The sequence below is a fragment of the Ceratocystis lukuohia genome (assembly GCF_044167205.1).
Source record: "Ceratocystis lukuohia strain C4212 chromosome Unknown Supercontig10_pilon, whole genome shotgun sequence".
NCBI lineage: Eukaryota > Fungi > Ascomycota > Sordariomycetes > Microascales > Ceratocystidaceae > Ceratocystis > Ceratocystis lukuohia.
In genome coordinates, this window is record NW_027263529.1 from 154,506 (window position 1) to 181,663 (window position 27,158).

Sequence of the window (27,158 nt, forward strand, 5' to 3'; positions counted from 1 at the left end):
GGTACGCTATGTTGACCCTGACTTACTTACTGCTGTGCGACTAACAAGGTTTAGATGGCGGCGGAGTCCGTGGGCTCTCTTGATTGTCGAAGGAATAATGGAACGCATCAACCCTTCCTCCAATATTACTGATGCACCGGAGCCATATCAAGTATTCGATCTCATCGGCGGTACAGGCAATGGAGGGTATGTCCCTAACTGGCCCCCGAATGATTCAGGTTTATTATTAACAGCCTTTGCTCCAGAATAATTGCTATTCTACTTGGCCGCTTGAGAATGTCGATCAAAGATTCTATCCAGGCATACTCGTACATTCTAGACGAGGCCTTGGGGTGGAAATCCTGGCAAAGAGAAGCAGCCATTAAGCGAACTTTCGGCCACGAAGTTAGAGAACGCTATCAAGAAGATAGTTCGAGAGAACTGCCCGGAACCGGAGTGTGTAAATTCGCGGTTGAGTGCCCAACGCAATGAATGCTCACACTCTTTTGCACGTGTCAACAATGAACCTTGTCATGAAACGTAAGTCCCAGCCCTGTTTAATCAGCAAGATATGTATCTAACTTGACCTCCTTTTTTTTTGCAGCGTGGTACTAGCCATGTCCAAGACTGATACAAACGAGCTATCGCCACCCACTATCTTGGCAACATATAACATGCCCCATGCATTCGCTGGATGCAAGATTTGGGAGGTGGCCAGAGCAACATACGCAGCGGACCAGTGTTCAGACTCGATCACAAGAGGGCAGCATAGAACCAAGTCCGTTGATGACAGCTTTGGTTATAGCAACCCGTGCGAAGCTCTTATCAAAGAGGCTGAGTCGATATTCCCAGGCCGAATGATGGTGACTGCGAGCGTTGGTGCAGGCCTTGGGCCAATTGTCAATACCGAGCGCGAGGAACCTTCAATCAAGAGATCACTGATGAGGATAACAACTAGGTCCGAACTTGTACACCAGAAGCTCGTTTCTAGGTATATCAGCCCTGGAGTATATTATCGATTCAATGTTGAGGATGGCTTTAAAGACGTCACGACTCCGGTCCACGACGAAATCATCTCAGCCCATACGCGCAACTATCTTGCCGAAAATGACCATATATTCCAAGAACTCGCCGACATAATGCAAAGCTAGGGCTTTGGTCGGTCCCACAAGATAGGATAGATACTCCCGTGAGACACTATTAGTTTGGAAATGCAAATGCAGCATATGTATGTATAAACTTGTTCACCATCTTTGTTTTCGTTGCAACTCCCCATGTGAAACCCTTGGCTCTGTTAGAATGGGGAAAATACCCTTCGTGAACGGCAATATCTTTGCTCTGGTCCATTGCAGTCGGGCCCGGGGGGCGGGCAGCCTTTGAAGAAGGTAGCCGCTCACTACCTTTACCTTTGACCACATGCCATGCAGCTTACTTTATTGCGATGGTCAGTGCAGCACCACTGAACCCAGACAGATGTGTAAGAAGCGCAACGTTGGCATCATACTATAAGATGGCTGCAAAGTTGAAACCGACATCATTGATTATAGACAAGGATGGATTACTCATCTATCAAGCTTCATTGGTTACCAGAAAACTAGAGCTTGAGTTATCTAATACATAGATATAAGAACTTGAGTTGCTACCAATAATGGGTGCGTTCATATCCTACATAGAAGAGCGGGAAAGACTACCAACATGATCTGCCAGTTCTCTATTTTGGCATACAGGTTCAAACTATAAGCTATGTAGCTAGAGTCAAGATTGGGAAGTATTTAGTGCTCAAGTGCTGTTTAGCTTTGCTACTCAGACACACAAGAAAATTCCAACCAAGAGATTACTAGCATTCTTAGGATGCTTCCTGCTTTACTTATCCATGGTACTCGTGTATTGGAATTGCCGCCAATCTGTCCCACTGGTACGAATCAGACTACTGAGAAAAGCTATGAAATATGCACAGTAAGGGGTTTTTTCCCCTTTGCCCACAACTGTCCGCTAAAAACCGAACACTAAGGAATGCTCCTCCCGTATTATTCAACTTGACGGAAGGCATGGTAGGCCTTGAAGACGATAGTTGACAGTAGATATTAAAAGGACGCACTGAATGTCCTTGGATGAAGAGGAGGAGGAATAACTAAGTGATTGTTGATTATGTTCTGTGATAGAGAATGATTCACAAAGAACTAGGAGTGGACAGAAGATTGACAATAGTGTACTATCCAGTAACTAATAGAGCTACAGAGAGGATGAATATAGAGGTTAAGTCTAAGCTCACTGCACCAGGTTATCAGTAACCTAAGTCGAGGTTACCAGGATTGCTGACCCTAATTCAGTTCGGCTAAACGTTAGGGTTAGTGTCAGACATAAAGGGCCTTTTCCAAGGCCACTACAGTACACAGTGAAGTGGTAAGGATGGCAATAACCATTGGGCATCTTGACAATACATTGGCATTACCACAATGGAAGGAGATCTATAAGCTCAGCTAAGTAAAAGGGAGGAAGAAGAGGAAGATAGCCTGATGTTAGGGCTGAGGGTGACACAAGACTCATCAAAACACCACAGAATCAGCCCCACTGACACTGAGATAAAACTTCTCACTCATCTCACTAATTTGGATAATTATTCCCCTTTTCCTCCTTAATGTTGAATCTATGATTATCTCTGAATCTATTTACAAGACTATCTGTAGACTAAACTGCAGCAATTACTGAATAACAAGTATTACCTGTAGATTGGAAGAACCTTGGCCTATTCCACATCTCTCAAGTCATGAGCCCACATGCATGCAAGCTCAACTTACCAGTCTCAATGAGAATCCATCTTATTTTCCACTTGTCCTAGATCCATTCTACTGACGCCTCTGGCCTGATTCCAATACAAATTCGACTACCTCCCCTCCATGTCAAAGTAGCCGGAGAAATCGAATACAAAGTCAAAGAAATCCTAGACTACTTTCAGGAATGCTGTAGCTATGGCCGTGGCTGCCCCCCTCATTTGCAGTATATCATCTGATGGGCCAGCTATGATGACCTAATGACTGAACCTGCTGAATACCTGATGAATGTGAAACAACTGCTGGACAACTACTACTGTCACCATCCTGATAAGCCTGGCCGCTAGTGCACAGTCTCCTGGCAGAAGACTCACTGCCTGTTATCATCCCAGCATTGATGGAGCTCTGCTGTAGAAATGGGGGTACTGCCATGAAATAATATCGGTTTCGGTCTAACTCGCTGCCCTAACCCCTATTCCTAAATTATTACTTCCCCCCACTGCTATTATAGATATTGTGACAGACCCTAGGCTAGTTTCTGGATCCTCAGACACACCAATGGCATGACCGCTATCACAGACCAGCAAATAAAGAACCCTAAAGATCAGTAGGAAATGAATCCGAGCATCCCTATAAGACCGCACTAGGGCCGGGCGATAACTAAATCTGAGCCAGTCGAGAGCACTGGACATGAGTGATGGGGCAGAGCCCTCACAAATCGTGGAAGTAAGCCTATGAATTCAGGAAGAGCTACAACTTGAAACGGGAGGTAGCTACACTATAGTCAGAAGGAAAAGAAAGATCCTTATTGAATGTCCTCATCAACTCCCTTGTCCTTCTTTACTAGATACTTTGGATAGTTCAGTCCAAGCTCACTTCTCAAGTCTTAATAATGCATATTCATACTTTGCCTCACCTGGAATAGTACTTTGCAATTAGTGTATCTAAGGAATCTAACCTGAGTCTACGGTCTATAGCAACAGTTAGTTCTAGCCAAGCTACTTCATTCTTTATTGCATATTGTTATACAATGCTGTATGGAAAGTGACCTATGTCAATTTTATGGAATCAGAAATTATCAAATTGATAACTAATGCTTAGGCAATCCTTCACAATGCTTATCATCATATATGCTTTCTTCACCATTAAGCATACAATGGCAACTATTTTTCTCCCACCAACAATCAAGTCCCCTTCTGGCAAGCTTAGAGTCTGCTTCAAGAGAATCCACATGATTTCCAATAGCAGATGCAATAGTATTGCCAGCCAAGGCAAAGATAAAAGCAATAGACCAAGGGTGCATTGTTGTCAGCTTCTAGTTGATATGTTAGAACCTAATGCTTGATAGATAATATCGGGAGGGAATCATACGTTTGAACAGCTAGGCTGAAGAAAGTAATATAAAGATGCCAATAGAAGACTTGGAAATAATGTGAATCTTGTGAGGTAGTCTGAGAACCGATAATTTGAGAAAGACTGTACAAAGATGTAATATATGGTAAATATGAATGATAACTTAGACTGTTAGGGAACAGACACTGGCTCTTCTCAACTAAAAGAGATGGAACTGCCCTTTTATACATGTCTTCGTGGCTTCTAAATACATCTGAATACTACTGATTACCAAATACTAATCGTCATGAAATGCTATAGAAGTTACATTATAGATATTCTGTTAATAATACCGTTACAAAAAAAGCCGCATAGAATTATCATGACTTATATTTACTACCATATGTAGCTTACTCTAACTTCAAAACAAACCCATTTAATCTCGGTGACTTCCATATCCACTAAAGGTATAGCACAGTATCTAGCCTACTAATATACATTTCTCTATCTTGAAAGCATTCTTAAACAACATTTCCATAAATATCTGAAAGGCTATTGTCTACTTGACAATCTAGAGCACTATTTAATATTCTATGATCACCAAGAAATATCCTGTTTCATATAAAACTCTCTACTCTTACTGCCTAACTGAATAATGTCATATAGGATACATGGCTTTCACTAATTCATATATCATCATGGAAAGACCCTTGATAATCTCATTGTCTAGATATTAATATTTACATTAACGGCTAGCCTTCAAGTATAACTGGACTCATGCAGTAGTCTATGTTACATAGAAAGTATGAACTGATTGATAGAGTAGACCCTATAATTTACTCTTATATTTCCCTCTAATGATACATCTCTTTCTAGAATTAGTAGGATATTCAATTTACCTATATTTTCTATTACCTAGTTCCGGAATCTGATAATTAGCTAAAACTTGGTAATAGTGATACATAATCTTCGAGATCCTATCTGTACTCCTAGACTGACATACAGAGGCTTCTCTCATAGTAAGACCTATCCTATTCCTATGTACCTATTTTATGTATATCATAGATTTAGTGGCTGATTGTCTTTATTAATACGTTGGAAATAGATAACTAAGATACACTATAAGGAAGTACTTTCACCTGGAATCCAGTCCATCCAAAGTAGGTGACATAGTAATGTAGCGAATAATTTGGCTTTAATATAGTAACTTTTATACAACATTTCACAAAAACATCCAATACTATTACGTAGGCCATTTGCACAACCGCCATTCTTATTGATAAAATAGATCTTTAATTATGATTTGCTAAAGATTGAAGAAAGATAGTAGGTAAAGTGCCATGCGTTACGTTATAGATTAGCCATGCAACTAGGTTTAGAGATAATCAGAGATTCCGTATTGAGGACAGAGTAGAAGCAAGTATCCAAGTTACTCAGATGTGTAAATGTGTCTATCACAGTATGGTGAAGCTGTAGGATATGTCTGTGAGTCTCATGCATCTCCCTACTTGTAGGGAATAGACCTAAAATCAGTCTCTCTTCTTCTTGCTCACCGTTATTCGGCTTGGCTTAAAGGTAAGTTTCTCTTTCTCTACATTATTGCAGTACCAGTGTGTTGTAGGGATGCTCAACAGGTTCCTATGTTGGTTGTTATTGCCATCCTTGCCACTTGGCCTTGTACTGTAATTCTCTATAGTACTTGTTTTATTCAATGATCTTTCCCACCCCTACCCTTTTCTCTCCTCATCAATCTCAATAGGTCTTTGTCAGATATCATGTGTATCTTGAGAATTAAAAGCACCATTTACCAATGGATCTCAGCATATCTGCACTCTATGCACTGTATGTGTTGAGGTATAAGTATACAGCTAGGTGGTCACAGGTGTAGAGAGAAATAGATGTGTCATATTCAAGAGAAAAGAGAAGAATTAACTAATCTCACTAGGACATACATTCATAATTTGTAGGATAGTGATAGTAGTAAATTCTATAGAAGTAGGATCTAGCCATCCAACTATCATTATCTTATTGTAACCTTTAACTAAGCTAGATGCAACCTTTCATCATAGGAGGTGCAACCTTTCAGCAGTGTCATATGTTAAATATGAGCTGTTCTTGGTAGTAGTTTCAGATATTCAGAATGGATGAATCAAGAGTTAAAAACGGGAAGAAACCATCCAAACTATCTAGGTAGTGGTGGGGGCTTAAAACTATGTGAGTGGCTATGGGGGCTGAAAACTATCTGGGTGGTTATGGGGGCTGAAAACAGGCATATGTATACAACCCGCCAGTCCCGTAAGTAAAATCCTGATAACAGACATAGCCCTACCACCAGCTTCTCTTCCTCTTCTTTCTTTTCTCAATCATATTGATTGTGTCTCTTGCCATACATTCTACATGATGGGATTCCCAATGTACTTGGCTAGTTTCTGAGTTGGTTCATTCTAGCCTTGCTACTTGACTTCCTCCTCCAATCTACTGTGACATTTTCTCGCACACAGGGTGTTCTCCACATCATTTTTGACATTTCCATCCTCACTGTCAATAGATTCTAGTCTATCATCATATGTCTTTTGAGAAGAAAATAGGTTATCCGCTGCTAGTTTTAGTCTGTCTACAGGGCATGTGCCATATTCTTTTGACCATAGGACACCCAGCTTGTATGTATAACTGTTAACTTTCTCTTTCACCATTCATTTATATTAAGGCTATTGTGGGTGTTACGCCTTCGTCTATGATACGGCAGTTGCAACCCTGCAACTATTGACCACAGTAAACAGAACGCTATAATCACTCACGTTGATGCATATGTATACGGTAGACTCGTACGTATAGCAATCCTAAAAATGTATGCCGATTCTTCTGATTCTTAATGCTTGATGAAGAAGGAAGGAAACTCTGTGACAGACTTCCGAGGCTGACGCTTCGTAAGTCTATCTCAGAGTAGGGTCAGACTCAGATTGTCATGTGACCCTAAGCCTGTGAAGTGAAGGTGACACAAGACCCACTAAAACGAGGTGGCACAAAACCTACCAAAACACCACAGAATCAGCCCCACTGATACTGAGATAAAACTTCTCATTCATCTGACACCAGATCTCCATAGTTCGGCCATTACCTGCACATTAACTTCTTTCTGATCAATTTTATTGCTTTCCTCACTTATAGTTACCTTCCCTCCATCCCATAGCCGGGTCCTTTTTGCTCTACACCACTTACTAAGAGTCACCTTTGCATGTCGAAGCATCTAGTTCTCAGACTTCAATAGGGCATTCTGATGCATTATTGCCTCGGTTTCCTTTGAAAACGACTCAAGTGTCTCGAGAATTGATGAGGGAACTTCTCTGATGTCACCTCACCCGTCTTTGAGGTATTCAGATTGTGAAGCTACAGACTCCAACACCGGCTATGGAGGAGGTCGGCCTCCTGGACCCTTGGGTTTCTAAGACGCCGAAGACAGTGCTAAAAGCTAATTCTCAATCTGAATATCTTGACAAGCGAGTTATAAGGCATCAGAGCAGCTCCTCAACATCAATCATCCAGGCACTCAAGTCATTTACAAAAGGAACGAAGGCAAAAATGTGTCAGAACACCTTGTTGAAGACCGAGGTCCAGATCCTTCGACAGGTAAGTGGGACCCTTGGCAAGCGTCATAGAGCTAAAAAAAAAACTCAACTACAGAATAGAGGGGGGATGACTATTGATGAGGGAAGGAGTGAGATTGATCAGAAAGATGTTGATGTGCAGGTCATGGCGGAATTATCCAGGAGTGATGGTCAGGGAAGGCCGGAGCCGGCTAGGGTAAGACGTCAGCTCTCATATTCAGCCCGACCAAGAGCTTCAGACACCACAGTCAGGACCTAGGATGCGAATTCTAGTGCGTGTCTGCAGAGTCTTGAGGGCCATCATGGAGATGTGACATCAGCGGTGTTCGCAAATGACAGGCAGCGACTGGCATCACGGCCATCAAGCGACCAACTATCTTTCCTTTACTCTAAACCCTATAACTATACACTCAGCAATGATGAGATGTGGATTTTGCAAGATGGGCGAAGAAAGCTCTGGTTGCCACCATTGTATCGCCCTGAAAGATTCGCAGTAGCACAGACAGGAGTTGGGTTAGTCTTCCCTTCCAATCGTATCATAGTTATATGATTCAGGTCCCCTCGCTAGCTTGGGCAATTTGGAGGCAAGCGAAAAGCTTTCAAACTAGATCAAGCAGATTAGACTGCACATGACGTCTACATATTTTCCTGTTAACCTCATGGTTTTAACTCATCAACAACGTCATCTTAACGGCAAATATTAGCAGGACGCACTGGATGTGTTAAAAAGAGCACAAGAAGGAATAAGTGATTATTGGTGATGTTCCATGTCTATCTAATTCTTGAAAAGCGAATCTCAACCGATTTGTATAATGCTTACTACAGTGTCCAGACCGAGCAAATGGCCTAGGAAAAGGCCCTTCTTGTCTGATACTAACCCTAACGCTTGGCCGAACTTGATTAGGGTAACAATCCTGATAGCCCCTGAGACAAGCATGTATGATCTATCTGTACAGGCAGTCAGAGCTGCCACTGAAGTCGTTCCCCACAAGAAGAAGTGTACAATTTAGGAGTGGTAAAACGGGACAGCCAGCGGATGCAGAAGCCAGGCATTTCGCGGCTTGCAATAGACGACATCAGCTGTATACTCGCAAGATGGGAAGGTGGATTCGACAGCCTGGCCCTGGAAAAGCCAGCCGGCAAAGTGCACCGGGTCCCAGGACACTGCCAAGTCCCGGGAAACGAAGCAGTCGATCAGCTAGCTAAAGTGGGTTGCATGAGCGAGGGTCTTCTTGGTTCAAGGGTGACAGTGTCACTGACAGCAGCAAGAAGACAGAAGAACGAAGCCCTCAAAGCAGACTTCCGACACTGGATAAAAGAAAACTGCCCGAAGATCAGACATCTCGGTGGAGCGCTGAACCGGCCGAAGCCATTCGACATCGGTTGGATGAAGGGGCTACACAGAGGTGCGGCCACCAGAATCCTAGCAGCGCGCTCCGGACACGGCCACTTCGAAGAGTATCACGTGTGGCTCAACCACCTGAATGCAGAAATACGGTGCCCAGTCGCAGGGTGTGGCCAATCCAAGACCTTCAGCTATCCCTAGGAGTGTCGAGGCAACGAGAAGAAACTGACCATGAGATTTGCACGAAAGCTCCTTACAGGAGACATGAGTTGCAGATTTCTAGCAGGAAAATTAGACCCTAAGTGGAGGGTGTTGCGCATTGGGACGTGACAGAGGACGGCACGGCGAGAGGGGGGCTTTCTCGGAAGTGGGAGTGCCGAGCTGCACTTTGCTTCTCTTCTTTTTGTTTGTTCTACGCCATGTACACTGTTCAGTTTGCTTGTTTTCTTTCTTCTTTTTTGGATTTCAATCACGACAGAGCAGAAACGAGCAACAAGGCAACCTGTGAGCGATTGCGCTTGGCTCGTCAAAACTCTATAGTGAACCTTGTAGAGGGTTAATACTGTCCGGTAGCCAGTGCGGCGCCGTTTGATCTCTGTGATTCTCGTAGACGTTAGATATATTCAAGTTTAAGTTCAATCCTTGTGTAAATAAAACACGAAGTTTCCTTATTGAGCTATGATTCGCCAAGCCAAACTCTCAGTGCCATTTAAATTACTCACGATCCAAGACTCTGAAGAATCTCTTGATCTCCACCTTGAGCGTATGAATATAATGTTATAATGTTAGATAATGAACTCCAAACCTCCACATTCATCCGCCTTCTGCTCGTAACTCCCCGTCATTTATTTTTCTTCACTGGCTCTGTCTTTCTGTCTTCATAGTGGCAGCATCGTGCGTTGCCACCCTATTCTGTACGACTCGTGTGTGTGTGTGTGTGTGTGTGTGTGTGTGTGTAGACTGCGAGTGTATTAGTCCCATCGTAAGATTCCTTTCAGCCACAGCGACGTTTAAGCACCACGACCAGCATAGCCGGCCTCGTCTGCATCGCTATTATCATAAGCAAGACTGGGGGACTCGGTAACACGATACTTGTTGCTAAGTTCCACAATCTTCTCAACTAGAAACTTGCCCGGGAAGTCCATGGCGAGGATTCCGAAGCAATCGCCCTCTTCATTCGACAGGTATTCACCCACAAGCTTGTTCATTCCAACACCAGGATAATTCTGACCAGCAATGCTGACGGGGCTGGCGCTAGAGCTACCCGTAGTGTAAGTGATGCGCAGCTTATCAGAGTCCTGTGGTGGAGACTCACTAAAATGAGCTTTGATGCCATCCCATTTCATGTCTGAAAACATAGTACCAAGAGAAAACTTACGGTGGTAGTTAGACACCGTATGAGAACTCCAGGGGAGACCATGGCGCCCGACGGGATCAGTCTCAAAGTCTTGCAGAATGAAGATCTTTCCACGAAGCTTGCCAAGAGTGGGTATCGTAGAAATGCCATCGACACCCTCAGAGTAGATAAATTTGAAGCAACGTTGGGCAAAAGAGACGCTAGAGTAGAATTGCGTGTTGAAGGCTTTGGCGAAGGCTTTGGAACGGCCAAATATGCCGCCTCTCTGAATGCGTAGAACGATAGCTTCGCGAGGGTTTTTTTCCAGGAAGTCAAACATCGTCTTCCAGACATCCTCAAGACTGTAGCCAGTCTCATCAGATCCATGGTACACCCAGATGTTCGGCCTACTATATCTGCATGTAATGTCAATGTACCTGATCCCACCAGCCAGCTGCTTTTCTAAAGGCACGTTCTGAGTCTGCGTTGGTTTGCCCCCAAGGTCGTACGCCATTGAATTGTGAGTGCCAGGAAGTGACAAACTCGAGAGAGGAGTATCATCGGCGATGGTGTCCATCCAGCTGCCAAGTTCGCTGACATCGACATCAAAAGACCAAAAGGCATTGATATCGCCGAACACACCAGCGTAGCTCAAGGCCAGAAAAGGCAGCGTCGTTAATAGAGAAAATCGCATATCAATAACAGTTGATCCAATAGTTTTAGAGAGTAGGAGGATGTGTTGGTAGTAATTGAAATGGCAGAAGAGAATAGGTTATAGGTTCATGGCAAAAAAAAACATTGAGCGTGTTGGGAAGCGACCGCAATATGGTATTAATAGTTGGACCGTGACAACACTTTGGCAAACCAGCCTTCCTGAGATCCAAAGTCCAGTTACTGGCATGACGATAGCCCAGTGATCTATTTCAGGAGCCTCCATCGGCCAAGCTAGGACCAGCACCAAAAACTTCTCATGTCTTGCTGATTTTGCTAGGAGTGACAACGGGAAATAGATTCGAAGGGCAGTAGCCAAAGGAGAATAAAAGCCATATGTAAGAGTATTGGAGTTTGTCCAACTGCCTTTACTTTCTACATGGCGGCGCCTTCATTACAAATGTAGACTTTCTGAGCTTTTCGTCTGTATGTGAGCCTGCTTTTAGGACTAAACAAGTTATGCTAAGAGCAACTTTGGCTTCAAGTCGTCCTGCAAACTTGACATGTCTGTTTTCAAGAAAAGAATACCCATTGTAATGCCTAACAATTTAAATTGAGCTCAGATAGTAACATCCAGTTCTCGTATGTCAAGAGTTGAGCAAAAAGACTTGAAAATTCTTGCATTTGTCCATAGACGGCCCAAACCTGCGCTGTTGCTTCAACATATACACGGACCCAAGCAAGCACATACAGTAAAAGTCTCTTTGTGAGCGATGCAGCAGATAATGCTGGTAGATTTCCATCTAATCCAGCTCGTAGTACCTCGCCTGTTCTCTTGATTCCTAGGGTGATTCCTGTCATCATTATGCCACCAGGCCTGGCATCACAGGCAGGTGTCGCCGAGGAAGCTTAAGATTGGCTGCTATTAGTCTTAGAGTGCGATCCTACGGCTTAGCTTCATGCTAGGCCTATATGTTCCTTTGTGGCTTGGTTATAGTGTGCTACTGCTGTTTGCAGAGCTAGATATTGGATCGCCCCTACTCCCGTGCCCATGAAAATAGTAATAGTGTTCCTTCAGCTGACAATACACAGGAAATACTAACCCTCATGCAATCCTTGACATTTCTGCCCGAGAATCCCGATCCCGAGGCGTGGGCTGGAGTGTTGATAGCCACTGTGGATGTGTATCTACGAGTATCACCAAGCGGCACAAAGGCTACCTGTTCATACAAACAGATGAATCGTATGGCTCGCGGTATCTGCGACCTGGAAAGCGAGACCTAGAAAGGATTATATTCATTCACAAACAGCTCAAACCCGCACTCTTGCTACAACAGAAACATCAGGCAAGGACGACAGGCGGTGGAAATGTCGTTCCGAGAGACTCTGGTATAGATACCGTGTCTAGAGTCCTTGCAAGCTAACATCCAGCGCAATTGGTAATCCATTGCCCGTTTTCTTGATGACTGGGGTGCTCACTTGACACTATTATGTCATCACGGCCTAATGGCAGCACCCGAACTAGTAGGCTCAAGGCCGACTAGGGTTTTGCTGCAGGAGCTTAGGTCTGGTTAATGTTAGTCCGCAAAGATACGACTAGAATACGGTCCTGCTGCGCCTTTGCTTCATGCGGGACCGATGTGTTTTTGTCGTGGCTATGCCTAAAATGTTCCCTTTCTCCTGGTTATAGAGCTCGGTCATCCCTACTGTCGTGGCCTTGAAAATGTCAAGATAGTTACTATAGCTCACAAGGCAAGACAAATGAAGGCTATTTTACTATTTTGTGATTCTTATGTTCCAGAGCCTGAGCTTTGGGGCAGGCATTGATTGGAAGTTTGTAAGTTTGTTACATCTTGCAAACTTCCAAGCAGCATTACCAAGCAAGCCAAGGTCTATTTGATCGCGCAAACGGGATTAAAGACCAATTCTATCCGTGAAGCCGTATTTCTTCGCGATAACTTGGCTATAGTCGAAGCCATGATCAGCAACCCATCAAAAGATATGCTATGGACAGGACATTGAGCTACTAGAGTACTGCTAAAGTCCTGTTGGCGAGCTGCCGGGACCTTTGAAGGGCTTAATTCTCTCACTTTGTGGCTCAGACAATCAATGTTAATGACCTTGTCTAGGCATTCTAGGATGGTTCAATGTCTAACAGTCTAACACGTCCAAACTCGCATAGCCCACTAGAAGGCATCACATATGATATTACCAAATGCACTACCTCTTATTTCTCATGAATGGATGAGTTACTATTACACCATCTATGCAGCAGCAACCTTGAATCAGTAATCTCCGATCAGCCTCCGCTTAAAACTAGCTATTCGTACCTACTACACCCCTTCTTTTTTATACACCACCAACCAGTGACCATGAGCTTCTAGAATGGTAGTGCTACATTGCATTCTACTTTAAGTTTAATAGTGAACTGGGAGCAACACTCTTCTGAATGACATGCAATAGGCAGACGGCCTCATTAACTCAAACTGCCGAACCATAGATGGAAGAGAAATCCTAGTTTCTTTTTTGCATGTATTGACAGTCACTCCAGGTTTAGCTCTGCCCAAAAATAGCGATAAAAGTACTGGCAGATTGCTAGAAAATAGACCGCACTCTGTTGAATGCAAAATATTGGGTATAATTAACAATCCAGAAGATGGAATATATGCCTCGCCCTTCCCTTCAGATCTAAGAGCTCAAGTGCAACTAGGAGGAGCATTCGTCTAATATATACCATTACGTCGGGAACGAACGCTTGATCACGTGGCAGTCCATCATCACCCACATCCGTGGCATTCTCCTCATAAGTGAAAAAAACGACAGTTCATACTGGAAGCCATCAAAGCGTCATATAGGGCTTTCGTGTTAGTTTGCTTTGTTTATGTTCATATTAGCTTATTAACCTTGACCCAAGGGAGCTGCAAGGGGGTAGGGTAGGGGAAATAGGGTTCCATTGACTGACAGTATCTAAAAACGGAATACTGAAGCCGGAGGATAGACCCCTGTCGTGCAGCGCGCTAACGTCTCCTAGTATTAAATAGCACAGCTGAAGAGTTTGATTTCAACTCGATTAGTGACTTTGAGCCTCCATCCCACGAAGATAGTTCCGACGAGTACGACGACGACGACGAGTACAGCGACTACGAGTACACCGATGACGAGTACAGTGACCATTGAAATTTGCCTACTCTAATAAGGTAGCATCTGTCGCGTGGCGGTAGTCATGGACGCGACGTGAGAAACATGTGTCAACCTAATGTCACGCCACATGACGGCCAAATGCTATACATGTATACCTTTCAAGCGCTGACCCCTTTAGGGCAACATAGAGTCAATAGAATACACAAGTAGACATTTACCTTAATAATATTATCTTATCAGTCAGGCCGATCTTGAAAGGACGGGTTATCACACGTAGTTAAATGATGCTGTAACAAGAAAAAAGCCTTACGACAAGATAAATAAGTTTAAAGTTAGTTGCTGTCACAGATCATAGGGAGCCGGAAAGAAGTCGCTGCCCTCTAAATAGGATTCTATACAAAATTGAAAAAAAGAAAAAAAAAAAAAACAGAATGTCTATGATAAGCGAGTGCACCAAAAATATCGGCCCTCAAGACAAGACAGAGCATCAAACACAACAAAACATCTAATCACTTGAAACTAAGTCTTATGCTCTTCTGTACACACTATAGCAGCTATTTGACAAGTCCTTGATTTATGACCAGCCTTACCACAAGTTCCACACTGCCTTACCCTCGCTAGTCCCGACCTGCCCTGACCACCACTTCGGGATAATTCTGCCATCACCTGCGCATCAACGTCGTTCTGATCAATCTCACTCCTTCCCTCATCTATAGTTTAGATATCACACTTTCCAGATCTAAAGGAATGATTCCAGCGCCTCTAAAACCCCCCTTGATATTGCTTTCCATCATAGCTGCTTGGTGGGCAGCATAAAAAGCCGGAAAGAAATCAGTCTTGGAAACGTGGGTTATCGAGCACATGATTAGATGCTCGATTTCTCGACCATAGGCCTTCTTGAGTGGCCCAAAGCACCCGACATCAAGAGGCTGAAGTAGGTGAGATGAATGAGCTGGCATACAAAGTGTGATGATGAGGTTGTCTTCACAATATTTCTCAAAATCGACAGAGTGGTGGCTTTGATGCCCATCAACGATAAGAAGCCGATGGCGACTGTTTGGTCGGGCTCTTGTATGGTGATTGAAGTGCTTCAGCCACTTAAGACCTGTATCATTGTCGGTCCAGCCATTTTGAGTCGTGGCAATAGCAGTCGGTTGGCCATTTCTTCAACACCACGTAGTTGCGGGGGGTACCCTCGCGAATCCAAGTCAAGAATGAACTTGACAATGACCTGTTCTTCTAGATCGGATAGTCTGCGTGAGTTGGGGATGGTATTGCGTCGACATTGAATTCCATTCTGTCGGCGACGAAGGGCATGATAATCCACTTGGTATAATCTTGCGTCAGGTCGGAGACTTAATTCTGGGTTAGTTTGAAGGGCCCGAAAAGCGACAACAATATTAGCCTCATTTCTTTGGTTGTGCCATGTTTTTTGGTGGCCAAGTAGTCGATTAAATGCGAAGAGGAGAGATTGGAAGATTTTTGGTGCGTTCGCTTATCATTGATGTTAAATAAACTGAAATTAACAGTAGATATTGGGAGGACGTACTGAATGTCCTATGAAGAAGAAGAAGAAGAAGAAGGAGAAAGAGTGATTGTTGATGATCTGTCTATCTAAGTCTAGCCCGAGGAGTGGATCTCAGCCATCACTATCTGATACTAACCCTAACGTTTGGGCGAACTGGAGCAGGGTCAGCAATCTTGGTAACCCTGACTTAGGTTACTGACAGAAATTAACGTAAGTTACAAGCGAGCGCCCAATCCAAGCGAGCGCCTAATTTTTCTCCAAACCACCATTTCCTATCTTTCAAGTGAATTTCTTCCACCACAAATCATCAATTAATGAGGCAAATATCGATCTCACCCTTCAAGCCCTCAAGAAAAACCCTAAATTAAGTCCCTATCGCGCTTCAGAGATCTATAAGGTCTCTTATCGTACTCTACGACGCCGATGCAATGGCATCCCTTCACGACGCGACACCATCCCTAACTCACGGAGACCATCCGATCTAGAGGAGCAGATTATTGTTCAGTTTATTCTAGGCCTGGATTCACGAGGATTCCCCCCACGGCTGCATGGTGTTGAAGAAATGGCCAATCGACTGCTCGCCGACCGCAACGCGTTACCCGTTGTTGGCAAGCACTGGACTTCTAACTTTGTAAAGCGACAGCCGGATCTAGATACGACTACAAGAGGGCCAAATGTAAAGATCCAGCCATTATTCGCAGTTGGTTCACACTTGTGGAGAACACAATTGCCAACTATGGTATCAGCCTAGCTGATATCTACAACTTTGATGAGACTGGCTTTATCATGGGTGTCATTGCAACTGGAATGGTTGTCACAAGCACAGAAAGACATGGAAAGGCAAAATTAGTGCAACCTGGAAACCGAGAATGGGTTACAGTCATCGAGGCCATTCATGCTGAAGGCTGGGTCAACGCCAACCGGTTGGCAAATGGCTTGAGGTATCTAGCCGGCTGCTACAAAGGGGCAGACACAAATAGTATGCTCACAGCGGTACGGGCCTGCGCCTTGAGCAAAGCGCTCTTTGCAGCGAGCGCCTGATCTGGGCTCGAGACGACGAAATAGGCAGCGGAGAAGCTGAACATCTTGCTGAGGAAGTGCCTCCGAGCAGCTCTCCCCAGGTACCGTACGACACCAAGGGAGTGCTTACACCATGCTGCAGGCATTCCTCCTTTCGAAATCCTCCTGGAGGATGAAAAGAGGAGGGAAGCCATACGGTGGCACACACTAGATGATAGACACATTCTGAGAGGGCCAAATTTCAACCCAGTGCTACGCAAACTCCTCCCATCGCAAATGGAGAAACACACTAGGTTGAGGCCACTCTTAGAAGGACCAGACATGCCGCCCCAAACGTGGCTCAGCAAAGAGGAGGAGACGAAGCGACACCAGTCAGAGGTAGAGAATACCTTGCCAGGAACCCTCGTCGCGTACTCCGGCGGATCGAAAGATGCAAGTGGCAACGCGGGCGCAGGATGGGCTATCATCGAAGACGGAGCTACCCAAGAAGTAAACCATATAGCTCTAGGAAAGTGGATGGAGGTGGCAGATGAGCAGGCAGTTGGCGCTCTCGAGGCAACTAAGCGAGCAACATCTCACGAAGGAGCTGGAGAAATCTGGCTGTGCCTAGACAACAGAGGAGTTGTGGACTGACTCCGCAATGCAGCCACCAAAAACAGCACATCACAGGAAGCGGTAGACGAGACAAGACGAATCCTAAAAGCCTGGGCAGACAAGACACCCGGAAGGCTCGCCCGAGTGCTATGGGTCCCAGGACACATGGGCATCAGAGGCAATGAGCTAGCCGATACCCAGGCCAAGTTAGGAAGCCAGGGACTGGTAACAGAACACCGCTTCAGCCTCGCAGGAGAACGGAGATGGAGAAGAGACCAGCTACGTCTCGACTACGAAGGGTGGCGGAAAGAACAAAAAGGATACAGTCCGCTTGGAACCGGCGTCCCCACTGAACCCCCCTTCCGCAACTCCCGCTACAAAGGGCTTACTAGAATAGAACTGGGCCATATCCTGGCGGCTAGAACTGGCGATGGAGACTGCGACAAATACCACGAGCGATGGGGACACAACTGCCCACTTGGATGCAGAGCCTGCAGCCAAGCAAAGGAACGAGGACACTGGTGGACCTGCAAGGCACTACCCAGACCATGGAGCCAAAGGTTCGCGGACAAGCTCCTTAAAAACACAAAAGCGACATGTTGCGTCGCGAACGTGCTTCGCCGCAACCTGAGGCTCTTTCAAGAGACACAACAACCCGAGCCCGAGCTGAGCTGTCTGGACACCACAGAGGCAACCCCCTCTCAAGAAACACGGAGAGGCAGGTCACTGCCACCGCAGACTACAGGGGAGCGATCACAACAAGGGCAGCCTAGGATGACACAACCAACTCCGAGACAGCAAGGGCAAGAACGAAGAAGGGGACGAAGAGGGTGAAGTTGAGGGAGAATGGAAGGGGAAGAGAGAAGAGATGGGAGGAGGAAAGGTTTGCAGGACAGGAAGGAGATGTCGAGGAGGGCTCCACGAGAAGGTGCGGAGGGAGCTCTACTGCCAGCCACCAGCATAACGGGAAAAAAGATTAAACGATGCGGCAACGGCCATGCATACGGAAGGACAAAACCGCTGTACTCCGCCGGGGCCTTTTAGGCTAGATTACACGGGGTCGTCGCAGACCAAAAATACCAGGTACCCAATCCTGAAACCCCGCAGGCACGCCCTAGGGCTATCTATGCTGGACAGAGAGCCATCTCGGCCCAAGCGCCGGACCCTAAAAAGTCATAGGAGTCGCTCGAAGTCTAAGCAAACCTGCAAGTGCTGACCGCCCAGGAGTTACTGGAAGATGACATCAGCCGGCAGCTCCTGTCAGAAATATGCCGCCGTATTACTGCGAAATAATTGGTAGGTAGACGTAAAATAATACAATACAATACAATACAATACTAGTTAGTGTGAAAATGTCAGGTGACTTGCACAAGGCCATTACAAAACACAGCACCATCCGTTGTAGAGATGCCAGTGGTACAAGATGCTGTGAAGAAAGTTAGAACTTAGCCCTCAGTTAGCTTGAATAAAAAATACCCCCATGTCACATGTACTATATGCAGTATTGACCACTTGCCAGGGGAATACTTCATTAATACATTATTGGAATTGACCGAATTATTACTAAACAATATTAAATAAGGGGGCACAGGCAATTATGCATATTATGACCTTACTAGAGTCCGAGGTCCCAAACCTTGGAAGTAAGTTAAGTCTCGCGGGAAGTGGGATAGAGTGAAAAGAACTCGGCTAAGAGGACTGTAAGCGAGGGGAAGGATTGGGTTAACCAGAAAGACGTCAATGCGCAGGTGGGAAGGTCGGCTGTGGCGACAGACGGCGGCATGGAGGGGAGGGTAGGGCTGGCCATAACTGAAGAAAATGTGCAGGTGAGTTTGAGATCAACAGAAGGGAATAGATGTTAGCTTGCACTGATTTGATGTTTTGATTTGATTCTGGATAGAATCCTTCTGGGGGATGGCCATGTTTTCCGACTCTCTCGCTTCCTACTCGGGTTTATTTCTGCATTTCCGACTCACTCTTAACGTACAATACATTATCTACTTTAAGTTTTGACAAAACTAAGTTGTGTGGAAGCAGACTTCTAGGAGAGCCCTGGATAAGGCTCGGATAAATTGATAAGGCGATGTATGTTCTTATGTGAGAAAAGACTAGCGCAGATGAAAAGAGCAGTAGCCAAAGCTTTTCATCGACTTTAGTCAATAAATTGTAGGACCAATTTTACAGTATGTGTAGATAGGCGCTGTCAGTAACCTAAGTCAAGGTCACCAAGATTGCTGACCCTGATCCAGTTCGCCCTTACGTTAGGGTTAGCATTAGACATCAAGGTAGTAATGGATATATAAACCGGCCAAGATCCGTCCCTCGGACCAGACTTAGATAGACATAGCATAACATGAATAATCACTCATTCTCCTTCTTTCTCTTCTTCACAGGACATTCAGTACGTCCTCCTAATGTCTACTGTTAAGCGCGCGTAACTCTAAACCTAGCTGTAAATCCCTTGTTGTGCAGTATTTTGATTTTCTATTAGCTAGTTTGGCGGTAAGTTTTCTTCTCTTCTCTTGCCCTATGCTACGCGTCTACGTCCCGCTGGAGGCTTCTAAGTGGGGGAAAGATGTGGGTACTGATGGATCATTTGGCGGCAGAACACTGTCTGAACTCAGGTGCCATAGGCCTACAGGGCTGATAGGAATGCCTATAACAAAAGCTGGTTATATTTAACGTCTACTGGAATCACCAGCATCAAAAGACACCAGAGACAAGAGAGTTGAGATTTTTAACTCACTCACTTGACCGACTCACTACTCACTTAAAGCATGGTACCTATCTTTATTTAAAAAGTTTTACCCAATTCGTGTTGTTCAGCAGCTTGTATCAGCTTGGCTATACCTCATGTAAAGAGATTGTCTTGTGGTGCTATTACTTTTGTTAGCACTAAAATTAGAAAACAGGTGCAACTTAGGATAGCTAGAGCACCCTAAAACGAGGATGGATGTATCAATATTAAAATGCCTATTTCACCGCTCTTGCTCTTCAAAGGTTATTTCTCAGGTCCCGGTGCGGGTAGAGGCAGTTAGGAATAGCAATCTCTGCTTAGGTGCTGCTAATGTCATAAGGTGTATGGCTAGCTTGTCAATGCCGGGTCTTTATAAAGAAAACTCACAGCTGTCGAGCCTGTGTGCCCGGTTTTCCCCTTTCTCTTTATGTAATCGATGATAATATACCAAGTTATCCCTTATTGCTCCCACCACTTATCAGTCTACCGTCAATGCCTTCGTTACTTGGCGTATGGGCCCATCAGGCTTCGCGTTAGGACACTATCTCTTCTGTACGTCCTTCACTATAAAGACTGTATGCACTAGGGACACGAGCCACCAAACACCATTCAATGAAAGCACATGGCAGTACAAGATAATGGAAAAAACAGCTCTAGTGCTGAATCCGACATAGTGCCATTCTGCAATGATGCAAGGGAACATCTACTAGTCATTCTGCTAATGACGTGCAATTTGCACCCCACCTCAATCTCGGCGTCAAACAAGCCCCCTGCCGGGCCCTCGGAGAGTTGGTACAAAAAGGATTACAAATCTGGCGCTTATTTTTATGAAGGATAAAGCCACATCCTGACTAGAGCATAGGCAACGTGGCTTTGGAATGTGAAGGTGCTATAGCAGGGGCTATACATCGGGATCGGGAAGTGATGTATTGTTTGCACGCCGTTTCCTGTTCATCGTCGTATACATCGAGCAACTAATTTGTGAACTGTGTTTTCTTGGCTTGGACTTTTCACAGAGGCATCATACAATACGCGGATGTGTAGACTTGTGGTGAGCCCGGGCGTCACTAGATCATTTGCGGCTACATTTACCCCTCCTCCTCTAGTAAAGGATATTAGGAGTAGAACTCTGCATCTGGCTGAGCAGTGATTAATTCTCAATTGTCGGGTTCTTCTTTGGTTATGCATATGCTACACTATTTCTTGAAATTTCAGCAGGCATCTACTGTGTGCGCTTATAGAATGATGCAGGAGTTCAACTGATCAACTATAAGTAGGGGATACTAAAATCTAACCATCTACACAGTCACGTCTATACGGACGTAGATTTTAAGGCCTCAAAATATGCAGTTATTGGCTGCTGCAGGCATGTTCCACTGGCTACCACCAAATGGTCAGATACACAGTCAACCCTACCATCAGTACACATAATATTTACAAACCTCAGTGATGCATATCCGAAAGCATTGCATTAGTTGTTAATTTACCAGTATTGCCATTTTATAGCTGAAAGTCAGCACTGCCTCCCTATCAGCCACACCCCTCTTGTCGAATCCTGCCGCTATTCATTCAGACAATCCTCGTAGGGAAGGCCGATGAACGCTGAGGTTCTAGGTTTAGAAGAAATGAGTTTTCAAGGCTACCGTATAGTTGTATTTCAATGATTGGCTGGCTACCTTGGAGGGAAGTCTTCAGAAAAGAGATCTCGCCAGGGCAGTACTTCTCAAGCCTCACCAAGCACTGATTGGACCTCTCAATGACCTTATGGCACTTGTTCATTTATTTCAAGTCAATTAGAGTTGGTGGCCTTCTTCGAGGATTAACCATCTTCTTACCGAAGCATATATTGGGGTGATCTACCTAACCTTATCCCTCTTCTACACTACTAAGAATTCTACATGATGGAGGCGGATTGGATGGCCTTCTGACAGCTGCCATGGGTGTATTCATAGAAAGCCCTATCTACCTCGAGAGGGGGTGAGACTTCGTGTAGTGTAGACGAGTGCATTGAGGTCCATGTGTGCTACAGTGCAGGCGCGGGTGGTATAGACGGCCATTACCGAACTTGGTGTTTCCTAATGATAGAATGAGATTTCATGCCCCAACTACGTTCTAGGTATTAATACAACAACATATCCGCTCTCCTGGACCGCTATATTTCCTTTTTCCAACCAACTTATTCCCCTTGACATAGCACTTCTCTTCCTTGCTTGTCTTTACCTATCATTGATACCAGATTTTCACTTGGGTCCGTCGTCGATATGCGATTTTCTGTTTTTGCAATGCTAGCGTTCCTAGCCTCTAGTAACGCTGGCATCTTCAACTTTGTTGAGGACGTATGGTCCTTTGATCTCGATGAAGGCGATCAATCTCTCTGGATGAGTAGGATTAGAGATAATGTCCCTCTATCACAACTCGTCATTCCTGGAACTCATGGTTCTATGACGGACAGCGTCGAAAATAGCCTATTCCAGACTCAAAACGTGCCGTTAGCCCAACAGCTTCTTAGTGGCATCAGGTACATCGAAGTTACCTGTCAATATAGGAATAGAAAAATGGCTGTGTATCACAGAAACGCCGATACAGGTTACAGCCTCGACAATGTCCTGACTACTATATATGATTTCCTCGACCAACACCCCGGCGAAACAATCATTTTACGTATTCAGAAGGGCGGTACGTTTGATTTCAATACCTTTCTCGACTCCATGGAAGAATATTTCGTCCCTGGATCTGAGTTAGGTGATCGTGCTGTTCAGCATATCTACGCTGGGAATTCTGATGACACGACTCTCCCTACTCTTGGCGAGGCTCGCGGCAAGGTTGTAATTCTGCAGGACTTTAAGAGCAGCCTTGACGGCCGTTATGGTATCCCTGGGATTCGCGCGCTGTCTCTAGACACAGTAGCAGCCATTTTTCTGCGCACCTTTTATTGCCCTTGAAATGGGCTATTGCTAGATTCCATATCAGTCTTGATCGTTCGAAAGACTATGACAAACTCCGCATCACCCACACTACAGCTAATGGTGGCATCAATCCTATTCGCGTTGCCGCTCAGGCCGGCGGTCATCCTGGAATGAACGCATTTCTTGGTCGATATCTGATGCTACGTAAGGGCGACTGCTTCGGTATTATTGTCATGGACTTTCCCGGCCGTCATCTTGTTAAGCAGATCATCAAGCGTAACAACCACAATATCTGTCCTGGCCCCATCAATCTCACTGATCAAAATGCTATAGACGCAGCTGAAGGGGCTGATCTCAACCACACAAGAACAGATGGAGGGACTGATTTGAACAACGAAAATACAGCCGAAGAGTTTGATTTCACCTCAATTAGTGACTTTGAGCCTCCATCCGCCGAAGATAGTGACGATGATTCCAGTGACGACGAGTACAGCGACGACGAGGACAGTGACCATTGAAATTCCCCTACTCTAATAAGGTAGTGTCTGTCGCGTGGCAGTAGTTGTTGTGGATATTCCGGCGCTATCCGGGTCAACATCAGGTAAATACAACATGTAGATATGTATAGCGCGATGTCACTCGTGAGACAAAACTCTTACCTTACAAAAAATCAAGTTTAACAAAAGACAATTCACAACAGTAGTCATGGACGTGACGTGGGCAACATGTATCAACCTAATGAATGTCACGCGACGACCAAATGCTATACATGTATCCCTTTCAAGCGTTGACCCCTTCAGGGCAACATATAGTTGATAGAATTATCGGGTTTGAGAAACACACAACTAGACATTCACCTTAACAATATTGTCTTTTCAGTCAGGCCGATCCTGAACGGACGGGATATCACACGTAGTTAAATAATGCTGTAACAAGAAAAAAGCCTTACAGCAAGATGAATAAGTTTAAAGTTAGTTGCTGTCACAGATCATAGGGAGCCGGAAAGAAATCGCCGCCTCCAGACAGCATTTCCTAAGTTATGGTCACCTGTATCACAAACCTTCCACACCGTCCTTCCCTCACTGCTGCCGAACTTCCCCAAGCCCAACTCTCGATAATTCCGCTCTCACCTGCGCATCAACATCTTCCTGGCTAATATTATCCTTCCCCTCACCTACAGTCATCTTATCTTCCACCCCATTTCGTAGTCGGATTCTTCTGGCTCTACACCGCTTGCTAAGGATCTTATTTGCCTGTTGAAGGCCCTCAACCTTGGACTCTAATAGGGTCTTCTGACTGATGCATCACCGCTTTTGTTCCCTTGGTTAACGATGTCAGGACCTCAAGGATAGATGCAGGTGAGCTGCTCTTGTGCCTTCTGATCAGCCTTTTGAGGTATTCAAACTGGCAGCTAGCTTCAAGCACTGTCTTTGGGGTCCTAGGAACCCAAGGGTCAAGGGAACCGGCCTCCTCCTCGATCAGTGTTAAAGTCCACAGCTACATATCAAGCTTTGATATGACGCTTTCTCCATTCAATGGAACAAGAACATCCCCTTTGAAACCTCCCTTCAGATGAGTGTAACCCGTCCCCGCTCCCCCGGCTGAACTGATATCGCCTTTCCACGCTTGTGACAACCATTCAACTTGCAATAACGCCCATGGTAAAGCCAGTCTCATCAAAGTTAGGTTGATACCATACTTCGCGATTATGCTTTCCACCAGCCTAAACCAGTCGCGAATAAGGACTGGATCTTTGCATTTAGCCTTCTTGTAGTCATATCTACGATGAAAACACGTCTTGAGGTCTGATTGTTACTTGATGAAATTAGAAGCCCAGCGCTTGCTGGCGGGTGACGTCTCACGGGTGGCAAGCAGTCGGTTGGCTATTTCTTCCATATTACGACGCCGAGGGGGACCCTTCAAGAGCCTAGGTCGATGATATACCGAACAGTCATCTGTTCCTCTCGATCAGATAGCTTACATGATTTAGGGGCTGTACCGCCTCAAGAGGGTTTGCCATGGGGGTACTAGGCAGGACTTTGTAAATCCTTGCAGCGCGATAGATTCAAAGAAGAAGAAATGGCGTTTGGTTATGTGGCTAAAGTAGGAAATTTATGTTTGCCCTCGAGATCTATCACACCAAGACGTTTCAAGACAAGAGCTTAAAAGGGGCATCCCAGCAAGCGTGCTTGAGCCATGGCGGCGAGATGAACAGTCGCTAGGACTAACAATTGAAGACCAATAGGCTCAGAAACTTGCTTTCGTTAGATTTGATTATATTTAACGTCTACTAGAATCGCTAAGATCAAATGACGCTGGATTGGTTACTGGACAGAATTGACCCTCTCCAAGGCTGACCACACATCTCAGGCGAGAGAAGTACGTATGCTCCCAAGCAAGCTTGTTACTCGCCCTCCTCCTGTAGTCGTCATACTCGAAGAAAGAAAAGGGCAAAAAACAAGAACAAAAACAAAACAAAGTGTTAGTAACCTAAGTCAGGGTTACTAGGATTGCTGACCCTGATCTAGTTCGCCCAGACGTTAGGGTTAGTACCAGACCTCAAGGGTCTTCCTCCAAGGCTCATGTGCTTGATCTAGAACATATAAAAACTGGCCGAGATCCGCTCTTCAGACAACACTTAGATACAGAACAACTTCAATAATCATTTATTTCTTCTTCCTTTCTTTCACAGGACATCCAGTACGTCTACCTAATATTTACTGTTACAAAGAAGAGAGCAAAGACCGTGCATGCACCCCCCCTGCATAAACATCAAACAAATCTGAACCCCCCCCCCGCGCCCTTCGTGCTGGCCCGTCCCCTGTTATGTGTCTACTCGATACGCCCTCCATTTAGGGTCTAGATTTTCCGCTAGGCACTTGCAAGACCTATCCTCTCTGGGGAGTTTCTTTATAAACCTCCCCGCCAGTCTCGTAGCGCTGCCCATGCGCTCCCATGGGTGGGTAAGGTCCTTCGGTTTGCCACAGTTCGGCACTCAACACTTTGTCTCGGCGTCCTGATGGTTGAACCTGGTGTGGTCCTCCTCAAAGCTGCCATGCCTAGAGCCCGCTGTCAGGATTCTCGTGATAGAGTCTCGTTTCAGCCCTCTCTTCCAGTTCTTAAAATCAACCCTCAATGCTTCGTTCTTCTAGCCGACTCGCCGCCGCCAGAGACATCGTCCTCTAGGGAGCCAGTAGATCTGCGCTCTTGCAGCCCGTTTTGACCATTTGGTCTACTGCTTCGTTCCCCGAAACTTCGCAGTGTCCTGGGACCCAGTAGACCCTGCTGACCGGCTTGTCTAGTGCCAGGCTCTCCGTTCTGCCTTCCCTCTTTTCGAGGATGCGCCGGATCTCATCGATTTCGAGCTGAGAAGTGCCTGGCTTCCTCATTCGCTTGCTGATCCGCTTTGCTACTCCCAGATTGTCTACGCACGGATTCATACCCTCTGCTTGTGGTGGGGCAACTCCCGCCGCGGTCTTGACTGCTCTGAGGGCTGCGATTGCTTCCGCGTCCACCACTTCCCTGTACTTCCCACATGCGCCGTAGTCTTACGCCAGGGTCTTGCCTCCGTGGTATACAGCCCAGCCAGCTCCAGTGTCTCCATCGCTGTTGCGCGAGCCGTCCGAGTAGACTCAGATTGTATCCCAAGATTCCTTTTCGAGCAGGGTGAGATGGGCCTTGGCTACTTCTTCCTCTGGCAAAAGTTTGTCGGTATCTCTGACGGGGAAAGGGACCATTGCCTTTGCCTTGTCTATGGTGCCGTCTATTGTTGTTATGTGCAGGGGATAGTCTGCATTGCATGTGTATGCACGTATCCCACCCGCCCGTATCATTTCTTGGCAGATTATTCTAAGGCTTGGGGAAGTTGCGAATCTGTATAGGCTCGGCTTAATCGTCGTCTTATAAACTAGCAGAGCTGCCTGTATTCCGTCTCGTAACACAACCTCCAGCTTATCCAAAGCTATCTTATTTGCCAAAGGGTACCATGTGGTGGCTGCACGGGTCAGCTGTGTCACCACACAGGCTCTCATGACTTGCAGTGCAGACTTTGGTGGAATTCCAAAGTAAACTCCGCTGAGGCGGCGAAGTACTTTGATGGTCTATCAGGCTTTTGTCATTGTTTTTTCACAGTGTTTCTTGAAACTCAGGCGAGGATCCCACCAGACCCCCAACCACTTCATTTCTTCCATCGGGGCCAGCCAAGTTCCATCTG

General features: G+C 45.4%; 6 protein-coding genes across 6 annotated transcripts; 5 read left to right on the forward strand and 1 right to left on the reverse strand.

Annotated features, from left to right (window-relative positions):
• Positions 1-596: 596 nt before the first annotated feature.
• On the forward strand, positions 597-1,130 carry HOO65_100029 (Vegetative incompatibility protein HET-E-1; the record flags this gene model as incomplete). Its single annotated transcript, XM_071001704.1, has 1 exon — positions 597-1,130. One exon carries the CDS (start codon positions 597-599, stop codon positions 1,128-1,130), a length of 534 nt encoding a protein of 177 aa, XP_070855806.1.
• A 6,531-nt stretch (positions 1,131-7,661) lies between these two features.
• Positions 7,662-9,233, forward strand: HOO65_100030 (putative double-stranded RNA/RNA-DNA hybrid binding protein; the record flags this gene model as incomplete). The annotated part of the gene is made up of 4 exons (XM_071004672.1): positions 7,662-7,709; positions 7,764-7,883; positions 7,974-8,200; positions 8,783-9,233. The coding sequence occupies 4 exons, from the start codon at positions 7,662-7,664 to the stop codon at positions 9,231-9,233; spliced, it is 846 nt and encodes a 281-aa protein (XP_070855807.1).
• An 809-nt stretch (positions 9,234-10,042) lies between these two features.
• Positions 10,043-11,062, reverse strand: HOO65_100031 (1-phosphatidylinositol phosphodiesterase; the record flags this gene model as incomplete). The annotated part of the gene is made up of 1 exon (XM_071001705.1): positions 10,043-11,062. The coding sequence occupies one exon, from the start codon at positions 11,060-11,062 to the stop codon at positions 10,043-10,045; it is 1,020 nt and encodes a 339-aa protein (XP_070855808.1).
• A 5,412-nt stretch (positions 11,063-16,474) lies between these two features.
• On the forward strand, positions 16,475-18,266 carry HOO65_100032 (putative double-stranded RNA/RNA-DNA hybrid binding protein; the record flags this gene model as incomplete). Its single annotated transcript, XM_071004664.1, has 5 exons — positions 16,475-16,629; positions 16,680-16,814; positions 16,927-17,310; positions 17,368-18,024; positions 18,101-18,266. The coding sequence occupies 5 exons, from the start codon at positions 16,475-16,477 to the stop codon at positions 18,264-18,266; spliced, it is 1,497 nt and encodes a 498-aa protein (XP_070855809.1).
• Positions 18,267-22,321: 4,055 nt separating this feature from the next.
• On the forward strand, positions 22,322-23,463 carry HOO65_100033 (1-phosphatidylinositol phosphodiesterase; the record flags this gene model as incomplete). The annotated part of the gene is made up of 3 exons (XM_071004691.1): positions 22,322-22,557; positions 22,612-22,929; positions 23,010-23,463. The coding sequence occupies 3 exons, from the start codon at positions 22,322-22,324 to the stop codon at positions 23,461-23,463; spliced, it is 1,008 nt and encodes a 335-aa protein (XP_070855810.1).
• A 2,501-nt stretch (positions 23,464-25,964) lies between these two features.
• HOO65_100034 (putative double-stranded RNA/RNA-DNA hybrid binding protein) lies at positions 25,965-26,837 on the forward strand (the record flags this gene model as incomplete). Its single annotated transcript, XM_071004702.1, has 3 exons — positions 25,965-26,138; positions 26,248-26,656; positions 26,827-26,837. 3 exons carry the CDS (start codon positions 25,965-25,967, stop codon positions 26,835-26,837), a joined length of 594 nt encoding a protein of 197 aa, XP_070855811.1.
• Between the last annotated feature and the right edge of the window lie 321 nt (positions 26,838-27,158).